The 26,985-nt window shown below is 46.5% G+C and overlaps 1 protein-coding gene across 6 annotated transcripts in view; it reads right to left on the bottom strand.

Moving 5' to 3' along the window:
• LOC144827727 (UAP56-interacting factor-like) overlaps positions 1 to 26,985 on the bottom strand; it is a 523,921-nt gene that overhangs the window by 308,439 nt on the left and 188,497 nt on the right. For all 6 annotated transcript variants that reach the window (XM_078685931.1, XM_078685929.1, XM_078685933.1 and 3 more), the window contains exons 6-7: positions 7,899 to 7,939; positions 7,346 to 7,417 (exon numbers count right to left, since the gene is read on the bottom strand). In XM_078685931.1, the coding sequence (XP_078542057.1) occupies positions 7,346 to 7,417; positions 7,899 to 7,939 (113 nt within the window). The remainder of the gene's footprint in view (positions 1 to 7,345; positions 7,418 to 7,898; positions 7,940 to 26,985) is intronic.

Genomic DNA, 26,985 nt, shown 5'->3' with positions numbered 1-26,985 from the left:
ACAACGCCTCCTGGTCCGAGAGACTGCAGAGCCCGGCAGCGCCCACTCACCTGGTCGAGGTGACTTCGTCCGGTGCCATCCTGGTGCCCACCTAAATCACTGGCTAGTGATTCATAACTTGGTCCCCTCTGCTTACAGGTTTTCTTCCCTGATCCAGGCTTGGATCACCACGAACTTCTTCACTGGTCGCCTGCCAGCAACTTCTTTCTTCAGGCTCCTGGTTCTTCAACGAGGGTTTCTGACGCAACTTGAACCCTATGCAGCCGCAGCCCCTGGGCTAGGTAAACTGAGTACTCCGGTGCTCCAGCATAGTCCAACACCCTAAGTGTTCGGATCCACTCTTGTTTTCGACCCACCTAGTCGGGTTCGCCCTAGAACAGTAACTTTGTGATTGCTAGTATCTATAGGCTTGTTTCCGCATTACGCGTGAGAGTTCCCACTCTGCACACGGCGTCCCTAGGCCTCCTGCTTCTAATCCAAGGGTTCAGCATTGTAGGCCTAGCGTTTCTACAGTCTAGAAAAGTATTACTTACCTGCTAGTAACTTCGCATTCCACTTCTTGTGTATATGGTTTCTCGTGCCCCTCGGGCATTTGTGTAAATTGTGCGACTAAGTATTTCTTTAAGAGTTTTGTTGTGTGCTTAGCTCCCTGTCTCATAAAGAGCCAGGGTAGTCTTGTTATAAATAAATATACTTTATTTTTCATAACAACTTGTGTGGTGTCCTTTCACTTGGTGTTCAAGAGGTATATGTGATGGTAAAACAGCTGGCTTAACACGCCCTCTAGAGTTTAGCCTAAAGACTGCACGTGTCTATGCTACTAGGATAGCTGGTCTATCAGGTTGACTTACAACCAAACATCAATAAGGGTTGTTTGGACTGATACATAGTGTTCACTAGAATAGTGAGCACTGCATATCAGGCCAACTTCTCACAGAGTGCAACACCTTCACCCACATACTCAGATGGGGATGGAGGGGACCAAGATGAGGAGTACAACTTCCCTGCTCATACAGAGCCTGATGAGCAGCATGAATCATGGATGGATACTGGTGATCAAGGGGACCAGCAGACGGTCCAGGATCCACAGGTCTATAACGTAAAGCTGTCCCCCACTGAGGACTCTGCGGCATTTAATGCCTTAATCGAAAGGGCAGCTACAAACCATAAGGTGGAGATGCATGCTGACCCCGTGGAAGTGGACTTCCTTTTTGACACTTTCTCTACTGCTGAAAAAACTGTCAAGACTCTCCCAATGTTGAAAGGGGTCCTTAAGCATGCGGCAGACATTTTCAAGGAACCCACAAGATCCCGGGTGGTAAACCCACGCTTTGAGAAGAAATACAGACCGGCACCTGGCGACCCCACTTACATACGGGGCCAGTTGCCTTTGGACTCTTTGGTGGTCTCTAATGCCCGCAAAAGGGCAAACTCCCAGACGATGGGTGAAGCTCCTCCCCCAGACAGAGTCAAAGGTGCTGGAGGCATCTGGGAAGCGGGTAGCAGCTCAGGCGGCCAGCATATGGCGCATCTCAAACACGCAAGCTCTGTTGGCCAGATACGATAGGGCGCACTACGACACCCTAGAGCAGCTGTTACAACACCTCCCAGACCAGTTTAAAGAGGGAGCTGAAATGCTTATTCAGGAGGGGAAGCTCATCTCCAACGCTGCTATAAAGTGTGCGCTGGATGTTGCGGACACAGCAGCGAGAGCGATCAACACTAGTGTGATGCTGAGACGTCAGGCATGGCTCCGCATCTCGGGATTCAAGCCAGAGATACAAACTACTATCCTCAACCAACCCGTTAATCCGGACAGGTTGTTTGGCCCAGAGGTGGACACCACCCTAGAGAAGATCAAAAAAGATACAGAGACTGCCAAGTCCATGGGAGCTCTCCAGTCACAACAGTTTAGAGGGAACACTTTTCGTCGCTCAGGCAATCGAGGTGTTAACAGAGGGCACATGTCGCAGCAGCCGCCATTCAATAAAAGTAGTGCGCAATCCTCCTACAGCAAGCAGGGCAGAGGTGGATACAGAGGAAACAGTGCCAAGGGTAGAGGCAGAGGCAACAACAGTTCCCGTTCCTCTGCCGCCAACAAACAGTGAGTCCCTGTCACTGCCCCCCGACCATCCAATAAAAGTATATTTATTTATAACAGTACTACCCTGAACTCTTTATGAGTCAGGGAGCTAAGCACAATACAAAACTCTTAAAGAAATACTTAAAGTCGCACAATTTACACAAATGCCCGAGGGGCACGAAAAACCATATACTACAAAAGTGGAATGCGAATTACTAGCAGGTAAGTAACTATTCTCAGAGGCTTTGGGATCGCTAGGACTAGACTACTGAACCTTTAGATTACAAGCAGGAGGCCTAGGGAGATCGGGTGCAGAGTGTGCACTCTCACGCGGGATGCGGAACAAAGTCTATGGAGGCTAGTAAATGCAAAGTTAGTGTTATCGGACGAATCCGACTAGGTAGAGCTGAAACGAAAAAGGATCTGGACACTTAGATAGTTAAGCTATGCTGGAGCACCGAAATGCTTAGGTTACCTAGCCCAGGGGCTGCGGCTGCATAGGTCTGAAAAGACGTCGGGAATCCTTGTTGCAGTCTATGGAGCCTGAAAGAAGTAGTTGCAGGCGACCAGTGAAGATGTTCGATGTGATGCAAGCCTGGATCGATGAAGATGGAGACCTGTAAGCAGAGGGGACCAAGTCCTGAATCACTAGCCAGTGATTAGGTGGGCACCAGGATGGCACCGGGCGAAGTCACCTCGACCAGGTGAGTGGGCGACGCTGGGCTCTGCAGTCTCTCGGACCAGGAGGCGTTGTCTGCGACCAGGATGGAGGTGCGAGCTGTCCCACGGTGGTATCTGCTGTCGACGTCGCTGGACCCAGGATTGGGGCAACAACTCTTGGCAAATGCAAGCCCACGCGGTGGACTCAAAATGGCGTCTGGAGTGGACCAGGAGGGTCCGGGGTGCTCCTCTGTTGGAGGGGAGCAAGGGCCAGTCTGGAGCAACCAGACCAGCGGTGTTGTCGTCGTGGTTCGTCGTCAGAAGGGCCACTAGCCAACGGGCAAGTGTCCTGGACAACGCGGTGAGCAGCAAAGAGCAGAAGGGCCCCACGCAGATCTCGTGGACGCTGGAGGGCTGGACTTCGGTGCTGGAGCTGCTCAGGGTTGGGGCTTCTCAAACCCCAAAGCACGCACTCAAGGATCCCTCGGTGGTCGTGCTGGTCGTGCTGGGCAAGCGTCGTGCAGTCTTGAAGATGGCCGGTCCCTCGAGGTCTCGTCACACCCACGAATCTCAGCTGGGCTGATGATGTAGGTAGAGGTCAGAGGTGCCAGGGAAGCCGGTTCTCGTCGAGCTGGGCAGTCTTGATCCGGAGGAGAGACTTACAGCAAACCGCGATGCTTGGTTGCTGCCTGCTGCTGCAGGGTGACTACTCCTTAGTCACAAGGGAGAAATCTTAGGAAGAAGTCTTGAGTTCCTTTCGTAGAAAGTAGTTTCAGGATTCAAAGATGATCTAATTTGGAAGGGGGCCTGCTCCTACCTTTATCCTGAGAAAAGGGGCTGGCGCGCGACTAAGTCCTGCCCTATGGGTGGGACTAGGAGGGGGGTGGTTACACCCCTCTCCTTTGTCCGGTCTCTCCCCAGCTCAGGGGCTGGTGTGCCCCAGGAACTGGTTTGAGCCGGCATATGCACAGTGAGCACCGGGGTGCCACTTGCAGTCACCTTCCTCTATAGCCCTGCCTACCTGGGATACACAAAACCCTGTCTGGGATGGTGCTAGCACCGCCCCTGACAGGAAACCCTTTGTCCAAGCACTCCTCGCTGGAAGGACTCCCAGCAGCAGGAGGTCAGACTTGTGTCTCGGTGGCAGCATCCATTTTGTGGAGCTGAGGCTATGTTCAACTTTAACCGGGGTTACAGGCTACCAACATGTCTTCTCCCTCTAGAGGGGTGGAATGCTACCCCCGTCGCCAAAACTGGCGAGGGGGTAGTATTCCAAAGCGTATGACACCTTACACGACATGTTTAGATAATGTCAGACCAAAGTTACCATAACCGCGAGGATTATAAGGCACTTAAGAGTATATGGTCTGACGCTATCATGGAAACGGCTAAGGGATAGATCCCGAAAGCCGCAGACAGGCTCAGCTCATGCCAGAGCACCATTTCACACGATACCAAGCACTCTGCCTCCAGGATTGTTAAGGCCTGCCATAGGAGTGACTGATAGGAGATCTGTGTGTCCATTCTAGGTTTAGATATAGGTATACTATATCTAAAGCAAAGGGTGATTACACCACCTTGCCCCAGCTGTCTTGCAGCCAGTTGTGTCAGTTTTGGATGGCCAGCCAGGGGTGGCATAATACATGCTTCAGCCCCTGGTAGGCCCTGGGTACACCTATGCCCTGGATACCTAAGGTATACTGTACAGGGACTGATAAGGTGACTCAGTATCCAATCAGATATGTACCTAGGGTACATGGAATCCATTTTACAGAGAGAGCAGTGGGCCTGGGGTCCTGAATAGCAGGGCCCCAGGTCAACTAAGTCAGAAAACCAGCAAAACACCAGGCAAAAAGTTGGGGGCAACCATAGTCAGGGATCTACCTTCCTACACACTCCGCCTATGCTGAGGAAGAATCTGCTTCACCAGAACTGGGGTGTCTTCTGCAGGCTTTTTACGTTTCAGAGGAATGGTAAAGGACTGCAAAGGTTGTGAAGTAATCTTCCTTTTGTATAGCGTGAGTTTGCCGGTGTCGGCATCGATGAAATGCTCCGACCGTTCTTCAACCAAAGGTTGTCGAGGACCCACGGTCCCAGCCGGTGGAGTGGACGTCGACACGGTGTCCTTGGGCACCGACCTCGGCGCCACCTTAGGCGGCAACGTGTAGACGAGCGGTGCCAATGTGGTCTTCGGTGCGTCCGTCAGCTTCGGTGCGGAAGGAGTCTTCGCTTCCGATGCCGAAGCCTTGTCCTTAAGGCGCTTGAGGGAGTCCGAGACCTGCTTCGTAAAGGAAGCGGGCGGTTTCGTCGATCCGACTGATGTCCGTGGTCCGCCCCCTGGGGAAGACCCGAGCGTGGCTGACTTGTGTTTGTCCGGTCGAGGAGCACTCGTGATCGGTGCGCTTTGATCACTGTCCACTACCGTAGACGTCGATGGCTTCGGATCGAACGGTTTTCCTTTAGGGGTCCCGGCCCCAGACCTCGGCTCTGCGGCCTTCACCGACTTCGTGCCAACGGGCCCCTTGGTCTTCGGCGCGACAGACTTTCCCGATGCAGGCTCGGCAGTCTTCTTGGGCGTCGGTTTGACTCCCTTGGTAGACTCCGACCCGATGGGCTTCTTCGAGCTTGGCTCCTTAAACCACCTTCGGCACCTTAGCCTGGTCGCCAGCTTGCGCCTGTTTGGGGGCCCCCGAAGACGACGGCGTCGGCACCGGACGTCTTCGGTTTCGACGGCGTGTCGGCCATCTTTGTTTTCACCGGTACCGAGGGTTTCGGTTTCGTTTTCAGTAATGGCGGCTCCGCGGAGGTGTCCGTAGCCGAGCCGGAAGGCGCCGTGGATCGAGGTGTAAGGTCGTGGGTAAGGCCGCGTGGCGATCCCGTGACCTGAGCCTTCGTAAGAGTACGAACGGGGCATAGCTCTTCCTCCGAGCTATTTTCCATGGCCCCATATGCTTCGTCGTCGTCCCCTACCTTCTCGACGATTTCTTCAATGTCGGGACTGTGCTAGTCAGCTCCGTCTTCGGACTCGACCTCCACCGGGGTAGGGGAAATCTGCAGGTGACGCACTTGCTCGTCTTCCGTGGGGTCGTCAAAGATGTCCACCGGTGCTGGAGCCGATCGCGGGGCCTCAAGGCGCGCCACGCGCCGAAGCTTGATCGTCTTTTTCAATCGAAATCTGGAACAGGCCATACAGTTGGCCTCGTCGTGGTCCGGCGACAGGCACTTGTTGCACACAGGATGGACGTCGATGTGTGGGTACTTGGATCCACACACGGGACATTTCTTGAATGGACTCCGCTCCATGCCGTCGAAGTCTTGCTGCGTCGACTAGGCCCCGATCACCGAAGAGTCTCACGACCCCCCGGATATCCGACTCTACGAGCTGGAAGATAGACGGGACCGAACGCTAACAATACAGACGGTGCCAATAAGGCCTTTTGGCCTAGATAAAGTACTTTTACGATTCCGAACAGGAGACGTCGAAATCACATCCGAACCCAATGGTGGAAAAAAACAATCTGGGGATGGAGTCGATGCCCATGCGCACTGTAGTCCAGGGGAGGAGCCACCTATCTCGTGATACTTCGAAGACTCTTCCAGGACAACAATGTGCAATCATCCAGACCCAACACTAGGCGGCGATCTATGCTACAGATATGAATTTAGCAGCCCACATGCCTCGAACTGTTGGTTATGTCCTTAGTAACAAACAAAATCAGACAAAGCCCATCAATCCCCCAAACGAGTGTCAAGCCGAACACCAGAAATTTCCAGACACACATCACAGTCAGTTTTAGAAATAGAGCCAATGGATAAAGCAAGAGATGTCACTGCCAGGAACAGCTTATGAGAAAGCCTGTATTTTCTTGAGCGTGTTAAGGCGATAACATTCAAGGCTCTCATGATGCAGATGTACAAATGAAGGGAAAATAGGACATCTGTGTTGGAGAACAAAAAAATAAATCCCCTTCTTGATGGATAGGTGCCTTCGTTAATGTTATGGCCAATGCAGAACACTGGTTGCCTTCAACTACAACCCACCAATTCAGATTTTATGCACATGGAACCCAAACACCTTACCCATGCAAGGATTACTCCAAGCGAACTATGAAATATGAATGTCTTTGCGAGACACACTAAGTTATTGTCAGGAGGAGATTGCTGACATGGTTTGGGTAAGGGTCTAAATGTTATATAAAAATGCAATGTATGTATTGCAAATGGTGCACAGCGGTTGAGATGGTGTGACAGACTGGTTGGTATTGTATGTTTTGTCTGCGTGGAGGAGGGGCCGCTGAGGTATAATGCTGGAGTTCATATTTTGGATTTGGGTGTCACTGTTACCTGAAGCAGAAGACTGAATGTGGGTGATTGTCAGTACCCAAGATCCAGTACAAATATTGTACAATCCAAAACTCTTCTTTAGTATTTGCCTGGTCATGAAGGACAACCATGGAACTACAATGAATAGTGAAATTTCAATTGCACCACTTGATTCTCATGATTTACAAAGTGCAGGTACAGTATCAACATCTTGGAAAAGGATAAAGAATGAGTGCATTTTAAAGTACAGTTGTCTCACTTTAAGTGATTTTTACTTACTTCGTCTGCCCAGCTTTAGGATTAGGTACAGAGACTGTTAAAACAGATCCAAATACTGGTACAGCTTGCCGTCTGCAAACAAATAATTTTGTGTTACATCACATTTCATATGTTATCTTGCCTGCTTCCATCCCTATCCTATGTTGTTTCGGCTACAAGTCTTAATTAAAAGCACTTTTAAAGAAAAAATGAAACAATACAAAGCAAACTACACAAAAAATAAATATCCACTAAACAAAGTCAAACAGTGCATACCGTTTATGAATACAAGAGATAAAAAATAGATAATGATTATAGTTTTCTTTTTTACACTTATAGTATAAAATCAGCATTCAGTATAGTTCTTAATGTTGTATATCCTAAACGGGGGCAACAAAATTATTCTATGAAAGTTTTTTTTTTTTTACAGGTATGAAATAGGCAATACTCACTAAACCTCAATATTGTTAGAACCCCTTGGGCAATTTCCTTAGAACCCCGTTCAGCAGTACTTTGCACTAACTTTAAACCTGGCATATTTGTTATCAAACATGCACTAGCAGAAAAACATTACCTTTGTGTCTTTGTTGTCTTCACTCTGTTATTGAATGTTTGCTGAGGGAACGAAATGTGCAAAAAACAAAATTAACTAGAATGTGTTGCACTTTCAAGATACATTTACACAAACTGAAATGAATCCAGAAGCTGCAATTGAAGATATTTTCTCTGTAACAATTCTATGTTTTAAAATGAAGGGTAAAGTTACCTTTAAACATCTTTGTCAGTAGACTGTCTCCCACTATTAACCTGCGGGCATCCTAGCCACTATGGATGCCCACACCAGAAATGTGAGTGTTACATTCTATTTGGGATGTACCCATCTCTGTGTTTATGCACACCTTCACCAGTTACCTTCAATATTAAACGAGCACTGGCAAAGGCAATTGATCTCGTGTGTGTGACAACTATTGTCTTTGCCAATACTGATTCTTCCCCCAGACAGCAGCGCAGCATGCATACACATAGTGATCAACCTGGAATTATTTGACTTAAAGCATAGCATAAAGAAAGGAAAAATAAATCGGCAATGCGAATAGATTGGACATCTGCATGGTCAATTTAGAATGCTCTTGTTTTCTGTTGGAGCAAATTAATATTGATATTCAGTGCTCACAAAATGAGGCAAAACTGTTTTTACTTAAGATAAAACCTTACATTGCCATATAGGCATGGAAGGAAGCAAGAATGTTGTAGGGGAAAGCAAGATCCAACATTGCAAAATCACCAACGATGTTAGCTCAAAGGACAACTGGAGAACGCAGTGCATTCTTGACACCTGTCCGGCTCTTCAAAGGTAATGAAAATTACAAGTGAAGAGGGAGGAGTGGCTACGTAGCCAAAGACGGTGAATGTGGACGCTTGAATTTGCATCTCTGCCATTCTCTTCCCCCAATCCACACATGCTGCAATAGTGATTGTGTAAAATTGATACAGGAGTCCATCCTCACTGTCTATGTGTTTTGAGACAACTGAGAAACCAGTCTGTGCTCTTGCCATGTGATCGGGACCATTACTGAGTCAAAGAGAGTCATGCTGGATGTCTGTAGCAATTAAAGATTTCTAGCTAGAAAAAAAAAACAGTGATTCTGTGAGCTCGGGAGAAAAAGGGAGCTCAATTCACCCAAGAACCAACGACGAGTTTGAGGCTAGTGGATTTTTTATCAAGGCAACTGAGTAGGAAACGGAGGGTGAACTTGAAAGCAACATTAGATCAACAAAGGAATGTGTAGTTATGAGCCAAAGAGGCTGGACGGGGCGAGGGGGAAAATCAGTAACTGATGCTTGAGAGAGATAGGGCACTCCACAACACATGCCTCATACTGTCAACACGCTAGTCTAAAGAGGAACCCATAGAACACAGTACTCGTGGACAACACACCTTATAGCTTCCTGATCTATCGAAGGACACTATGGTCATGCAAGGGGTTTCAGGTATGGCAACAAGGATCCCATTCACGGAACCCCTGGAGCTGGACATATGAGGCAATTTTGTGAGGGGACAGCTATTATACTATCCCTCACTTCCAAATAATCTATTGGGACGAGATTTAATGGCCAAGCTAAACATGACCATTCAGTTCAGAGAAGAGGGAACTATGGCCAGCAACTCCCATGGGGTTCCTTCCCCGAGACCCATGTCATTAAAACGCCCCCACAACATAGCTAAACAACTGAGGACTTTGCCTGCTGACCAGACTGCCTTTACTAAGTCACTCTTGGAGAGCATGCAAAATCTTAGACCTTTGCTTTTACGTTAGGTAGTGGGTAAGACACTCATCGCCCCTTGCTCGAGACTATTAAAAGGGCACTCATTACCAATGAAGTGCAGGACGAAGAAGAGATTCACGACTGCGTAATATACGCACCTGATGAGTTCAGCCACGCAGAGGAGGATCCCACCACACACAGCGCGGCACTGTTCATTGATGGTTCCCCTGTAATGGAACAGGTACGACATATGGCGACAGTGGTAGCAACAGCTCAAAGCCACGCACCCTCGGGAACACTGTGTCATGAGTTACACAGATTCTCAGCTTATATATCCCCACCAGAGCACCCAAACAACAGGAGGTGTAAAAGGAAATGCTTCCCGAAGCCGTACGATACACTCACCATGCACAAGGATCTCGAGCTACTAATTACTCTACCTAAACGCGCAGCAATAGTGAGGTGTGCTGAGCACACTGAGGTAAAAACCTATTGGAGGGACAAGTCCCTGCTAACCGTGCGGCAAAGTTCACTTACGGAGCGGTTGGGCAGGCACACATGCTCCCCAAACAACGTGCAGCAGAGACGACACTCACTGAGGGACAGGCCCAAAGAGACGCTGCGAAGCTGGTTCACCACAAACTGAAAATGACTGTCCTCAAGGGGGCAGTGATGGCCAATACTGTGCAGATGGGACCAATCTCTATGGGGGCTCCACAGCAAAACCGAAGAGGGTTCCCAATAGGCTACAGCAGTAGAGGTCAAGAAAGTTGGCAACAACCAGACCCTAAGGAGTGCTGCTATTGTCATAGGCCGGGACACCTGATGGAAAGATGCCGGTTAAAGGCGTACCATCAGCAGCAAAAGCAGCAGAGATCAATGAGCCAGGGCCAGCCACTGCAAAACCCCACAAATGTCCCTCCTCTGCACCAAGCACAGGGGAATCAGAATGCACCATAAGTCCAGTCGCAGGGAGGTCCGGCGGCCACCACATTACCGCAGCAAGGATCCACCAATTCTGGGGTGGAATGGGAGTCTGGTTCACCAGGCATCCGGGATTTGCTGAGACAGTCCCGGTTTTTCGGCACCCGGCAGAATTTTTCAATTTTTTGGTCAAAAGTCCCTGGTTTTCACATTTTTGGTGTTACATGGCAAATACTACCTCAGCTAGCCTTCTTCTATGTTTTGTGAACAGTCCTGTTTTTGATTGGCAAAGTTTGGTTACCTTGCCCCACTGTGAGAGGCTGGCCTGGTATATGATGTACACTTAGGTAAGTGGACACCCTGCATCAGTCCAGACAACCCTTATGGTGACTGAGGAGGTCTTAGACAACCATAGAAAGCTCTCCAAGTGGTAGCTGTGGAGACCAGCCTTCAGGCTTAGTCCAGATGGAGTGTAAAGCAGCTTGTTTTACCATAATGCAATCTTAAGGGTATAGATTAAATGAAAAGGAACCACACAAGGTATTTATAAAAATATGTATTTATTATACAATACTCTCTAACAGGTTTAGATACCTCCTGCCTGGATATATGCACATAATACTTTGCATAGAAATCACATAAATAGCACAGTGAACCCCAGGGTGGGACCAAAACATACATTAAGAAAGTGGTATAAGAACTAAGTATCAAGACAATGTCTACAGGACACAGAAATACGAGGCCTTCAAGGAACCACTCCAGGTGAGTGACTAGGAACACCACAGAGATCGTGTGCAGTGTGGGAACGCAAACACATTCTCCGTACAAATCAATGTGTAAGTCGAATTTGCAATTTGAAAGAAAAAGGACCCTTTCCAGTGGATCCTGAAAAAACCCAGAAGACAGAAGGTTGGAGAGCCACTCCACCTGTTGATACCCCAGTACCCACGTTACCTACACCAGGGAAGCCGGGTGCATAGGTGCAAAGTGCTGTCGGAAACCGCAGTCGTTTCCAATGGAGGACTTCAGGAAAGTGCCTCTGCTGGAGAAGAAAACAAGTTACTTACACGTAACTACAGTTATCGAGTATTGGTATCTTTCATAGATTCACATCCCTGAATCATTACCCGTCGACGAGATGGGAGTCCCACGGTAAAATACAAAAGCAGTATATAATAAGTAAGTAATAAATAAGTAATAAATAGGCCACTAGAGGCCAAAGGCTATATCTTAGCAGCCTATCTACTTCCTTATGGGAAAAAGACCAAAAGTCAGCTCCAACCAATCAGTACCCTCTAGAACACTCCCAACAGAAGCAGTTCTCATCATATTTTCCTAGCACAAGTGGGAAGTAAATATCCCTAAAATCACTGAGAACTGGTTCCACGGGGAGGAGGGTGGGTGCATGTGAATCTATGAAAGATACCAATACTGGATAACTGTAGTTACAGGTAAATAACTTGTTTTCGTATGCAGTATTGGGGTATCTTTCATAGATTCAGATGCCTGAATCAGAATGGCAAGCAGTACCGAAATTGTACTATAATAATATAGACCCTACCACCAGCATCTGACCCGCTATGAGGAACCGGTACGCCAGCAGTCGCCCCTTTATCTCTGCCTCTCAGTTAAGTACCTTGTCCGGGAATGATCTAGACACCAGTATCGCCACCCCTGCTGTTTTCTTGGAGGAGGATGAAAATAGTTGCGTGGGGAAGGCACGGGACTTAAGGCGATGTTGGTCCTTAGATAGCAGGTGAGTCTCCTGTAGGAGGCAGAGGTCTGCTGTGGAGTGCTCCAACAGGGATAGGACGGCTCGTCCTTGATGGGGTTGTTCAGACCCCGCACATTAAGGGAGAGAATCGTACGTTTTGAGTGGGTCATCGTCTCACAATCAGTGATGCAGCCGCCTTGTGTAGCATGTGGGAACTAGAACAAAAAAAAAAAAAAAGGTGGACAGAGGAGTGCCCCCCCCCAAAAAACCGCCCCGCTGAGCAACCCCCAGACCCCACTCCCCTACCTCCAACCAGACCAAACCCCCGCAGTCGTCCCCTCCTCCCCCACCCCCTTCCCGAACCCCAACAAAGAACTCACGAGCACGGGTCATACCCTAAAACCTTAACATAGTCCCAGTCCTGCCCTCGTGTAGCGCAGGGCTGTGGTGAGTTACCTGTGTGGACGTACAGCCATGCCGCTCTCAGTGTCCCCACCCACCCGCCCCCCGGACTGTGCTTAATGGCAAATGCTAGTATGTACTCCCCCCGGAGAACAATCAATTTGAGGATGTGGTGTCCTTGGCCACCTCTTGGATGGCGTTATCCATCTCCTTCTTGATGGTATGTGCGTCCGGCTTCAGGCTCACCGCTGGCGAGCGGAGTCGAGCGATTTGCTGCCAACCATCCCTGGAGGGCTGTCGCGATGGTTTTGGCGATGCACTCTCCTCCGCTTGGGTGATGCCCAACAGTGTGCATGTCTCTTGGAGGGAGCGAAGCTGGTGTAGGGTACCGTTCCATTTAAATATCAGTCGAAAAGGGTGCCCCCAGGACTATGGGATCTCTTTGCCTCTCAGGAAGTCCGTCGCGACTTAAAGGCCTTGCGTTTTTGTAGCGTGATTGCAGACAAGTCCTGAAATAAGGCCACAGAATGGCCCTGGAACCACAGGGGATGTTTCCGCCTAGCTTCCCTGAGAATGCGTTCCTTGAGAGGAAAGTCCGGTAAAAAGGATAGAATGTCTGGTGGCGGGGCGGGTGCATGCCTCGCCAACCCAACCCTGTGCCCTCTGTCAATCCTGATCTCAAAGTCCCCCGGTTCCCCCAGGATGTCCCGGAAGAGGGCTTGCAGGTAACCAGTGACGTCCGTTCCCTCCTCTTTAGTTGGAACCCCCCAGACCTGAATATTATTCCGCCGGGACCTGTTTTCCAAATCTTCTGCAAGGACTAAATTGAAGAAGAATTAAGACAGAAGTGGTCTAGTATTAGGAAAAGGCACACAGGATCTGGAGAAAACCTTGGTGAATTCAAGGGCAGAAACACACGAGTACGCTGGAGGGTAACGAGGCTGGCAAGAGAAATATAAAGGCACTCAAATCTTGAAGTCCAGATAATCGGAGGACAGAGGGAGAGCAGGTGACGGGATATCACTACAAAGAAAGAAATCAGAGTGGTTAAGGCAGAATAAGCAAAATGGCTAGATGTCTGTGGGTTAAGATTTACTCCAGACAACTTCTGTGGTCTGTTCCTTTGCCGCTAAGGAATGTTTCACTCTCCCTCCATAGAAGGAGAGAATAGCAGATTGAGTACTATTACATAAGCAAGACTAAGCTCTATCATCTCTAATACTAAAAAGGAAGATTGTTAAGCATTATAAATAAAACCAAATTATACTGAGGGGTGGATTGAGGAAGCAGCGGACTCGGTAGAGGAAAAGGGTACAGCAGTACAAAATAAAGGGGAAACTTTGTTGAAAGAGGAAGAGCTGTGTCAAGATCAGAGGGAGAAGTACCAGAGGACATAGGTCAGATAAGCACAGAAAAGCAACACAGGTGATTAGTAGCGCTGTACAAACAAACCCTAAAACAAATATTCTTAGCCAGAGTAGCACAGACAAGTAGCCCGTAGGTCAAAAGTAACGATGAGAGCTTTTGTTTGTGATCCAGTGAGGAAAGGTAAGATCTAGAAGAGTCAGAAAAGCAAGATTGCTTGGTGAGCCGAGACTCGCTGCTCATAACTTGTAAGGTCATGAGCAGTTCTGGAATTGGAAACACTATTTTGGTAACCCATAAATTGGAAGATTAAGGTGGGCAACAAAAAGGGGGTAACGTCGCACAGGGCTGCGTCCTGAAAAGCGGTCTGACAGTCATCTTATTCATTTGTCTTTCTAAACGGTCACAAAAATTGCCACCAAGGAGAAATGATAGAACATCTGTTCTGACTTAATTGTTTACAAAGTCTGCATTTTAAAATGTTTTATGGGGTTAAAGAACTTGCTGCAGTGTGCTTTGTGTGCATAGCAAATGTCAAGGAATAATATTAATGGTAAGAAAACTCTGGTGGTTAAGAAAACAAGTTACTTACCTGTAACTACGGTTATCCAGTATTGGTATCTTTCATAGATTCACATGCCTGAATCATTCCCCGTCGACGAGGCGGGAGTCCCACGGTAAATAAAAAGCAGTGCAAAAAGCACTTTGTAGTAGTAGTAGGCCCTAGGAATAGGCCTGAGGCCTAAATTATAGTAGCCTATCTACCTCATTATGTAAAAAAGACCAAAGTCTTTGCTCCAACCAATCAGCTCACAGCACCCTCCAGAACCCTCTCTGCAGAGCCAGCTCTCCTCAGATTTTCGTAGCACAAGTGGGAACAAGTATCCCAATCTTATAGAACTGACTCTCCGGGGAGGAGGGTGGGTGCATGTGAATCTATGAAAGATACCAATACTGGATAACCGTAGTTACAGGTAAGTAACTTGTTTTCTTATCCAGTATTGGGGTATCTTTCATAGATTCACATGCCTGAATCAGAATAGCAAGCAGTAAACCTGGCAAAGTCGGTTGCGGATGGTGGGAGACTTATTGTAGTGCACCCCCATGAATGTACCGTTAACAACCAACAATCTGCTAAAGATTGACCTATTAACAAGTCATCTTCCGAACCAACATAGAAATCATGCAATTTCCTACAGGAAAGGAACCTTAGTATCATAGAAACTCAGTATATGATAACACATGTCTGTATATTATAAACAACAAACTGAATTGTATGTACTTTTTAAGAAATAAGCCAACGTTAGAACCTGAATGTATTCCTATGGAAACATGTGGCGTAAAAACGGTTCGGCCCACTGCCGCATCATTCTGATTTGCTGATTGTAGGCAGTAATGTTTTGTAAACGCGTGGACATTCTTCCATGTCGCAGCACGGCAAATGTTTTCAAGCGTCACCCCTGCAAACAAAGCTGCAGATGCTGCCACAGCTCTTGTGGAATGAGATCGAACAGACCTTGTCAATGGTCGGTTAGCCTTGATTTGACAGAACTGGACGGCAGAGGCTATCCATCTAGAAAACGTAGCTTTAGTGACCGCTATACTCAATGTAATCTGGCCATAAGTCACAAACAGATGATCTGATTTTCTAAAAGTGAGGCGTTCCTTATAGTGAAAACTTCGATTTCACGAACCCTTTTTCCCGAAGTAAGAACCAGTAAATGGGCAACCTTCCAGGTGAGGAATCTGAGAGCTGGTTTATGGATCAGCTCAAATGTACACTGCATTAACCGCACTAGCAATGCAGAGTGCTCACTCTGGGAGGGTGCTCGCACTGGAGAGAAAAGGCTCGGAAAAGCCCTTTCATAAACTATATGACAAGCACCGAAGAGCGGAAAAAAGAAAATTTTAACATTTCCTAATTCTGGAAAGAGCAGCAAGACGCATTTTGTTTGTTGAAGAAAAAACTAAGCCCAGACTTGGCTAGAAGAGCAGATAATGGAGAACTTGTTCTGCAGTAACTGTAATTGAGTGAATTGCTAACACCTCACACTAACCGCAAAATCGCTTCCATTTGAGGCGATAAGCATTAATTGTCACAAGGGCACGAGAATTGGCCAAAATTTCACAACAGTTCTTTGAAACGTTGATGCCCTTGAACTCTAACAAATGACAAGCTGTGCGTGCAATAGTAATGACCGTGGATCCAGACGAACCACTTGATCTCCGTCCCCTGACAATATCGTAGGCCCAAGCCGCAGCCGAATGGGCTTGTCTATAAACAATAGCAGAAGTTCCGAGAACCAATATTGGCCAACGGGGTGCAATTGAAATCAGATGGTAACCTTGCAGCTTCATCTTGCAGAACACCTTCAGAACCAATGGTATTGGGGAAAAATTCATACGCACAAACCCCTGACCCTTGCAAGGACAGGGCATTCCTTTTTGATTCTTGTTAAGGAAACCTGCTGGCATAATATCGGCCGTCCGTGTTCTCTCTGAATGCACATGGATCTCGTGCCAGATTAACCCAAACTTGGAAAAAACTGGGTTCACCTGTCCCTTTTCCGGCGTCCACTCGTGACAGTCCGACTGAGACATGCTCAGAGCATTGTGGAGAGCCCTGACTTGTTCGGCTCTCAAGACATCTTGTGCAATGCAACTCCTTCGCACAATTCCTGAACCTCTTGCGAGAGTATAGCAGATGTAGGTTCTCCTTGTGTATTGATATAAGACATGCGGATGGTGTTTGCGGTCTGTACTGGCACAGACAAACCCTCAATCCTCAAGCAAAATGCTTGGGGGGACAGAACAGCAATGTGGAGCTCAAGCCTGTTGATCTGCTGTTGTCGTTGTCTTTGAGACTATGTACCTTGAATTCTGCAAATCCTGACGATGACCTCCCCATCCTTCAATGGAGGCATCAATCGTTAAAACAAACCCTGAAATGGTTTGCAGGAACGTGCGACCCTGGGCAATATTCTCTGTCTGCGACCAGCAATGTACAGATTGATCATGCACGGCGTAACCTTGATGGTATTGTCGAACGAACCCATTGGTTATTGATCTTCAAACTGTAGTGCTTTCAGAAAAGGTGTCATTTTGAGCCATGCTAATGGTATGAGATGTATCGCTGAAGAGCACATCATCAGGAACGAAACAAACATTTGAACTGAAACTGACCTTATGAAGTTAACCTTGCCCCTTTTTGAAAACACAACTGGTGGTCGTGTGACCAGAATGCTTTGTTGTGGATTGTGTCTAAACCTGCTCCCGAGAAAATAAATTTACTCGGAGAGGACCTAACTGCAATATGCTGTCGTTGAGAATCAGCCCCAGAGAAAAAATGAGATGGGTACATCTACTGTGGCAATCTTGATTTCGTGTTCAGAAGGACCTTTAAGCAGCCAATCGTCTAGAGAGGGGAACACTTGCATTCCTGAAGATCTCAATGCTGCTGCCACTAGTACCAAATACTTCGTGAAAGGCTCTTGGTGACGACTCGGCCCAAACGGGAGCACTACGCACCTATAATGGGCGTCAGCCGCGTGAAAGCGAAAATATTCGTGCTGTCTGGGGTGGACAAGTATGTGGAAAATCGCACCCTCTCCATCCAGAGAAGCCATAAAATATCCTTTGTTTAAATAACATAATTGTTGTGAAAACGAGGGGGAGGGGGAACCCCTGGGCAGAGCAGTATATGGCTGATTGTTGAATTCCAGGGAGTGGCCATTTGTTACTAGGTTTAGAACACATTGGTCAGATATAGTTCCTTGTTGCTTGGAAACAAAAACCTGAAACCTTCGGGACCACGCGAGAAAAGGATAAAATGATTGGAACCTTGTGGTGATCATGGCCTCCTGTTAGTGTCTCAATCTAGATACTTAAATCTCGTTCGTGACGGAAGAAAGTAGACAGACTATCTACGGAAAGATGCCTGGCTGCAAGGCTGTACTGAGATTGATACTGTTCATCGATTGGTTTTGGTATCTTCATCTTGATGAAAAAACTCCTTCATCACGCTTCACTGAAAGATCCGCGCCCATATTAAAGGGTGCTTAATGATCGTGCATTATCAGTGCCCGGTTTATAACCAAGGGGGCTTCATTCAAATGTTTAGCAAACAGACAACTCTTCATCATAGGCCATGCCTAGAAACTTCACTCAGGGCTGAAGGTCGCGGCTTTAAGCCATTCCTGGCGTGCACCTTCCAACAGAATCTTTCCTGCATCCCGCTTTCGGTCCTCAGGAATGAGGTCATTGAAATTCGCTATGTCCAACCACATTGGACGATCATAGAAACCGATCAAGGATAAAAGATTGTCAGCTCTACCTAGAGGCCACTGCCAAAGTAGAGAAATTATTTTTATATACATATATATTATTATATAATTATATATATATATATATATATATATATATATATATATATTTTTTTTTTTTATTTTTTTTTTAATAAGGTTCAGACGACATCCTTCTTTGTAAGGCGGTGTGGAGATAAATATTGCAGGATTTTAGATTGCTAATGAGCAGTCTGTGAAGTTACTGAATCTGGTCGAATGGTGGCCTATCAGATTGGATGGGCTGCTAGTAAGTACACATCATTTCTATTTTATGCGCAGAAAAAACGGCTGGAATAGACTTAGTCTATTATACGTACCACTCTCGTGATGCATACCTCCTCCAAATCATGAAGGATATATTCTGTTTGCCTGTAGTTGGCAGTGAAAATCTAGCTGTTGCCCACTACGTTAAGAATATATATGATGCTCTTACCGCTGAAGCCATCTCAGCCAATCTCATGATAGACATTGTCGTAGACATGGTCATGTAAGCGGGGTAATTGCAGACTAGCACGACGTCATAGATGACCGTCATGAGCAACCCTTCCAAATGAGGCTGTCAGACGACAGTCATATACAATGCCATTGAAGATGAGGCATTCATAAGTGAGGGTATCCGTAGATGAGGGTAACAAATGGGGCCATTTGCCCTTCGTAGATGAGGCCATCGGTAGATGCGGCCATTGGTAGATGAGATCATCAGGAGATGAGGCCATTGGTAGATAAAACCATTGATAGACAGAGACATTGATAGACTAGGTCATTGGTAGACGAGGCCATTATAAGACAAGGCCAATGGCATACAAGGCCATTATTCGAGCAAGCCCTTCACAGAGGAAGTTATTGGTAGACGAGGCCATTGGAGGTAAACGTGGCCATTGGTAAACGTGGCCATTGTTAGTGAATGATGCTGTCATAGAAGACAGTCATAGCAATACCATCATAGATGAGGTTAAAATAGGTGATATCCTCCGTAGATGAGGCACTCATAGATGAGGCAATTGAATGATCGTCAGCCATAGATGATACCATGCATAGATGAAGCCATGCACAAATGAGGCCATATGTATATGAAGCTACCTTGATAAAGCTGTTATAGACGTCCGTCGTAGCTAGGCATTGCCATAGTAGATGACACTATCAAAGATCAGCAGTCAGATATGAGGCCGTCATCAATGTGCGGCCGTCGTCGACGACCGTCGTAGACGAGGCATGTCGTAGACGAGGCCCATCGTAGACGAGGTCCATCGTAGACGAGGCCCGTCGTCGACGACCGTCGTAGACGAGGCCCGTCGTCGACGACCGTCGTAGACGAGGCCCATCGTAGACGAGGCCCGTCGTCGACGACCGTCGTAGACGAGGCCCGTCGTAGACGACCGTCGTAGACGAGGCCCGTCGTAGACGAGGCCCGTCGTAGACGAGGCCCGTCATAGACGAGGCCCGTCGTCGACGACCGTCATAGACGAGGCCCGTCGTCGACGACCGTCATAGACGAGGCCCGTTGTCGACGACCATCATAGACGATGCAGTCGACGACGACCGTCGTAGACGAAGCCGTCGTCGACGACCGTCGTAGACGAGACGGTCGTCGACGACCACCGTAGATGAGGCGGTCGTCAACAACCCTCGTAGAAGAGGCCATCGTCGACGACCATCAAGGAAGAGGCCGTCGTCGACGATCATCGTAGATGAGGATCATTTTGGTGAGGCAGAAATATTAGACATGGAGATATTTGGTATATACTCCTAATGTCCGGTCAAGAGGGCTTCCCTGATGTAGTGTCAGGGATGAAAAAAGGGAGTTGTATCCTCTGTGAGAAGTGCCTATAAAGACTCAAGGTGAATCTTATGGCTTTTATGCGCGCCCTCAGTAGCGCGACTTCTCCCTTCAACCTCACCTCATCCTCCTCAGAAGTGGCAGGTTTTTATGCGCGCCCTCAGTAGGCTCCTGGCGCGACTTCTCCCCTCAGAAGTGGCCGGTAAAAGTCTCTGACCCAAAGCGGCCTCATCTCTCAGAACGTGAGAGTTATTGAGGAAAAGGTTAGACATAAATCATAGTCTATTACCTTGTTTACTGCCATTCTGCCATATTATCACCTTAATTGGGTCAGAGAAATGAAGTATGAGCTTGTAATCCAAAAAGAAGTAAAAACTGAAGAAAAACTGAGCAGAGCTCAGGGAGACTCCCTTCACCCACGACGTGCGGTGAAAATCTGAGGAGAGCTGGCTCTGCAGAGAGGGTTCTGGAGGGTGCTGTGAGCTGATTGGTTGGAGCAAAGACTTTGGTCTTTTTTACATAATGAGGTAGATAGGCTACTATAATTTAGGCCTCAGGCCTATTCCTAGGGCCTACTACTACTACAAAGTGCTTTTTGCACTGCTTTTTATTTACCGTGGGACTCCCGCCTCGTCGACGGGGAATGATTCAGGCATGTGAATCTATGAAAGATACCCCAATACTGGATAAAAGCACTTACTGGAGAGATCTGTGTTTTGTTTAGTCACAGTTTTGAAGCATAAATTAGTATAAGGGTTAATGTGTCTCCAGCAAAGCACATTGGGTAACATGCAGATGACAGATTATTATGTTATTTAGATAGGTAAGTGGGCAACTGTTTTTGACACAATAGTTTTATTAATTGCTGTTCATAATTTCCTTTTTTTTGTAAACATTTTTTATTAACAAGAAAAAAAATACAATTGTAACACAGTTAGATTTAAGAGAGGAAGAGCGTGGAAGGAGAAAGAAACAAAGCAGAATAGGAATGGCTTCATTACATATAAGTACTTATGGTAGCGCTGAACGTTGCAGAGAAAAAACAAAAAACAATCAATTATAACAAAATTAAACAGAAGAAAAAGAGAATTTTTACAATTAGTTTGTGATATTACTGAACAATTTAAATAAAAGTACCCCAAATTTTATCCAATTTCGCTAATGATCGCACTCCTCTTATTTTAGCTAAAGCAGACTCCATAGTGTAGATTTCTTTGACCAGAGACCACCATTCCATGATATGGGGCAATTTCGGGGATATCCATACTCGAGCGACAGTCAATTTAGCACATGACATTAAAATGGTTACTAGATCTTTCTGCGGAATATTAAATGTTTGTATATCTAATAGTACCATTGGTGCAATGAGAGAAGGAAATCCTGCGAGTTTTTGTTTCAGCACCTTGTCCAGGTCTGACCAAAACTCAGTCAGAGATGGACAAGAGAATAGCATGTGCTCCAAATCAGCCGCCACCAGATGACATTTAGACCTATCGCTTGGAAGATTATTCATGGACCACTTGGAAATCCTTTCTGGTGTATGATATAAAAAAACATGTGGTTTTATATTGTTGTAATCTTAAACTCGAAGATTGTACTAGATTATTAATCCTGCACATGGAAGCGGAAATCTTATTAGCGGTTATATTGGAGCCCAGCTTTATACTCCATTTCTCAGCGAGTTTCAGACAACCATTAGTTTTATAAGAATTATGGCATTTATAACCTTCGCTAGTTAGAGACTTGTTCTTAGGTGAGTAAAAGCAGTTCCATATATCTGAATCTACGATTTCCTGTACCTTCATCATGTGTATAAGATAATCATGAATTTGCATATATTTGAATAGCATAGCTTCCGTCAGATTGTATAGAATTTTAAGTGTCTCGAAATCCAAAAAACCATTGATACCATATAGATCCCCTAAAGTTTTAATTCCACAAGCAGTCCATATATTAGCCATTCCATCATTAAAGATTCCAGGAAGTCCCGGATTGCCCCATAATAAAAGTTTAGGGTGGAAGAAAGAGGTTTTACACATAGTCAAAATCATAAACCAAATCTTAACTGTATCGCTGGCGGTCTTGAATTTCACCCTTTTAAAGTAATTGGGGTCATTTACTCTCACTAAGAACATATTAGAGTCAGAATCCAACATAAATATATGAAAATAGAATTGGTTATCTGAGTTAAATAAGCTACGGAGGCGACCAAGAAAAGTTGAGAAATAATATAGTTTAACGTCTGGGAAATTAAGCCCACCTTTATCTAAAGAGAGCTTGAGAAAAGCCATCGACCGGCGCGCTTTCCGATATCCCCAAATGAAGTATCCCATCAAGCCTTTTAAAAAAAGGATTACTAAGGCATAGCGGGATAGACCGGAATAAATAAAGAAATTTGGCAAGTACCTTCATTTTGATTAAATTGATCCGGCCAATAACATTCAATGCAACCTTATGCCATTTTTTTGGTAAGAGGGAAATTTCTTTTAATAAAGCCTCATAATTGAGTGTAGTTCTCTCACTTATTTTAGATGAAATTTTTACACCCAGATATATGGCTGCCCTACAGATCCCTTGTGTAGGTGCCGGTGGTTTATAGTTCACTATTATTAGTTTTTATTTACATTTAGTTTGTATCCAGACACCGCCCTGAATTTATTGGCTTCATCAGTTATCCCCTGTAAAGCCTCTACCACATCTGTGGAGTATATGGCAATATCAGCAGCATAAGCTGTGATTTTTATGGAGTGAGGGACAAATTTAAAAGGAGTTGTTCGAGACTGTATCTGTAGAGCATAGAGAAATGGTTCCATTGAGAGCGTGAATAGCACGGGTGACAGAGGCCCCCCTTGCCGAGTGCCCCAGGATATTGTGAAGTTAGAAGACATCCTGCCAGCGTAGCTAATTCTCACAGTTGGGTTATCGTATATAGCCTGTATCCATCTTAAATACTGGCCATTAAAGCCAAAGGCTGTCATTACTGCCGAGGGATAATCCCACCCCACTCGTTCGAAAGCTTTCTCGGCATCCAGCAATATCATACCGAGTGGGGTGGAACCAATCTCTGCTATGTCAAACGCAGTTATGGCCATGTTTACATGGGCTGTTGTATCCCTACCCATAACAAAAACCATGTTGTTGTGGATTGACTAGTTTCGGAATAAATGGAGCCAGTCGTGTAGCCAAAACTTTGGCATCCGTGTTAATGAGTGAAATGGGTCTATATGACCCACACTCATCAGCAGGTTTGCCCTTTTTCAGAAAAAAACCATCTTGGCGATGTTCCAAGAGCTTGGGGCCTTTTCATTCTCACCGATAGACCTAATTACCTGGCAGAAAAGGGGTAGTAACTCATCGATGCAGATTTTATATACTTCCAATGGTAGAGTGTCCTCCCCAGCTGCTTTCCCCGAAAGTAAGGAGAAAATTGCAAGCCTAATCTCTGTCATATTAATGTTTTCAGACAGTTGGTCTAGACCTACTATTCCTCCATTTTTTTTTAATATTGATATCCAGATACCCTTGTATATTAGCTGGGCTAGAATGGTTTTCAGGGGCATATAAAGTTCTGTAGAAGTCAGCAAATTGCTCCAGTATCTGTACCGGCTGGTTACATATGGTATTATTAGGCCCTTTTAAAGTTTTAATTAAGGTATTAGCTTTATCGTCAGCAACTTTGTATGCCAGAATTTTCCCGATTTGATCGCCGCTCTCCTATTGGGATACTTGATATTTATGTAATTTAGCACTACTTTTTTCTCTAAATATTGTTTATGGCAGATCTAAGATTCACTCAATTTAAACCCAGTTCAACAGCATTTTGGGAACCTTGATGTAAAGCTAAGCTTCAGCCAGTTGATTTTCTAGTGATAGAATGTTAGTGACCATGATGTTAGTTATTTTTCGGCACTCAGAGTTCTGTCTTAAAACAAATTGTTGCGTAAACCCCCTTATACTGGCCTTACAGGCATCCCAGACTATGATAAATGAGGTAGAGTTGAGATTTATTTAAATAAATTCTGTAAGATGTTTCTTAAGTTGTGAGATAAACTCTGTGTCTGATGATAAATACCTTGGAAAAGAAAATTACCTGGGACTCTGATTTTTTTGTGAAATATTAAAAGCAAGGAGAATAGGATTATGGTCTGAAGTGACCCGTGGACATCTCAATAGAGCTAGTATCCAATGTCCTGTCTGAGGCCCAGGCCATGTCTATGCATGAGCATAGTTAATGGGGCGCAGAGTAATATGTATATCCAGCTGTGTTAGGGTAAATTGTTCGCCAGATATCCTTTATGTTATGAATGCGCCCTATTTCTGAAATAGCAGCTCGTGATTTACGCATTCGTTGAAAGGCACCTCGCCTAGTAGTATCCAAATCATAATCTATTATACAATTAAAGTCTCCCATGATAACGAGTTCCCCTTCCCATTCAAATAATCCCATATTTAACCTATCAAAAATAAAAGAATCATCTAAATTTGGTCCATAAACACAAAATGCATATTTACAGTTTTCCACGATTAGTTGAGCTATGCCCATCTTTTTTTTTTTTTAAGTTTTTATTAGATATTAAACGACAATAAAGGTACAGTCATCAACATTGCATGGCAAAGTAGCCTCATTTCCAAAAATGATACATATCTCCGTCGCTAAGTCACTAACACAGCCTTTTAGCCAACATCCCGTAGCGGGCAGGCGGCGTAGACCTACAAGTCTCTCAGTCGTATGCAATGGTCTCAGCCTGTATAGCTCCAATCCCCAATTCTAGGGGTATGCACTCCCCTGTAGTACCTCTCTCCTCACAACCACCCACGCTCGCCACAGCCACTCTCATCCAGTCAAACATCCCTCTCTCAATCACTCCCCACCCCTCTCCCCTCAATTACACCCCACCCACTTCCGCATCTCATCGTCCAGAATTGGTACCCCTCCCGCCTCTTCTCAGCCGATCCCCTCCGGGTCAGCGCCGCTCTCATTTCCCACGTCTTCAGCAGTCCTTACCTCTGCCCCCCCATCACTCAGCACACTTTGTGTATACGTAGCATAAAGTCCCCAGAAGTTCTTGGGTCTGCTTCTAGGGGGTAGCAATTCGCGATAGAGATCCGACTGCGTAGAACAGTATAGCTTATCACTGGGCCACTGGCGCAGTGTCGGGACTGGCCCCCTCAACCAGCACATGGCGACTCTCCTCTTGGCCATAAGAAGCCCCATGTCCACCAATCTTCGGATTGCCTTCGGCAGCTGTTTAGTATATCCCAAAAGGGCCGTGAGCTATTCTACCAAGCTCTTCAAACACTGTTTCCCAAAAAGCAAGCACCCCTGGACATAACCATGCCAAATGCATGAAATCCGCGACTTTCACCCTGCATCGTTCACACTCTGCATTATCACGTAAACCGTATCTACATAGCCTTTCCGGAGTGTAATACATCCTATTGAGGTACTTAAAATGCACCAGTCTGTGTCTGCCATGTAGGGATATTTTTCTGGTATTTAGACAGCAATAAGACCACACAGTGTCGTCCAGCTGAGTGTCCAGATCGCGCTGCCATGCCAACCTGGCAGCCGTGTACTTGTGCGCTGTGTGTGACATTGCAATCCTATTAAGTGCGGTCACCATCTTCCAAGGAGAGTCAGCCTTAATAACATGCGTTAGCTCACGCACCTCCGGGGGCTCGGCCATGTCCTCCCCTAGTAAAGCTCGCAACGCCACACTAACTCTGTGAAAGGTAAACCTGTTCAGTGGTCTGTCGCTCTCCGGAGCCCCCTGTAACTGCTCCACTGTACGTACTGTTCCCTCATGAAATAAGTCTCCTGCCACCTCTATTTTCATAGATCGCAACGCTAGCACGACTCCCTTTTCCCTGCACGGCCCCAACCATCTCATCCATTCTATCGGCATGGCCGGAGAGTATAGTATAGCGCCCGCCTGATTGTGCAGCAGCCAATGCCAAGCCGGTCGCGTTGTATTTAAGGAATCCAGTATACCGGTCCTGCGGTCAACCTGTTCCGCAATTACTGCTGGTAGGGCAATTGGCGCAGCCAACAAGCGCTCCATACGAAGGTAGGGGACCCCCTCCTCCCCGTGGATCCATGCATGCAAGTGCGCTCCCTGCGACACCCTGTAATACAATTCAAAGTCTGGCGTGCCCATGCCGCCTAGATGGTATGGAAGCGTAAGAACCCCCCACTGCATTCGAGCTTGTTTACCTGCCCAGGCTAACTTAAGCATCAATTGCCACAACCTGTGGAAGAAGGTGCACGCAAAACCAGAGGAATATTAGTGAAGAGGAAGAGGAGTCGGGGCAATACAACCATCTTCATGAATGAAATACGGCCCATTAGCGACAGCGGGAGCCGAATCCATAGTTCCACGCCGTCCTCTAATTTGTAGATGGCAGTACCATAATTATCCCGAAAGACTATGTCCGTCTCCGTATGCAGCCGGATGCCCAGATACCTCACCGATTCAACCGTCCAGCGTAGGGGGTAATCCATTGCAAACTCTACTGTTGCAGGCGTGAAGACCAGAGACTTCTCCCAATTGACTTTAAGGCCAGACAGGGCACCAAATCTAACTACTTCCCTAATAATGGCAGTCAAGTTCTCTTCCGGCTCCCGGACATAAAGAAGCGTGTCATCCGCATATGTAGACACTAATCCTATAAGTGGGGAACCCAATCCCTTCGTTTCCGTGGTATTCCCGTAGCGCGCAGGCCAGCGGTTCCGCCACTAGGGCATATAGCAGCGGGGAGAGGCCTGTCTGGTGCCTCTAGTAATATTAAACGGGGCAGTGACCAAATCACCAATACTTACTCGTGCCGTTGGTTCGTGATGCAGAATGCCCAGCATGTGCAGGAACGC

Source organism: Lissotriton helveticus, chromosome 4_1, assembly GCF_964261635.1.
Source record: "Lissotriton helveticus chromosome 4_1, aLisHel1.1, whole genome shotgun sequence".
Taxonomy (NCBI): Eukaryota; Metazoa; Chordata; class Amphibia; order Caudata; family Salamandridae; genus Lissotriton; species Lissotriton helveticus.
The sequence above is the reverse complement of the archived record's forward strand: the minus strand, read 5'-3'. Positions and strand labels throughout refer to the sequence as shown.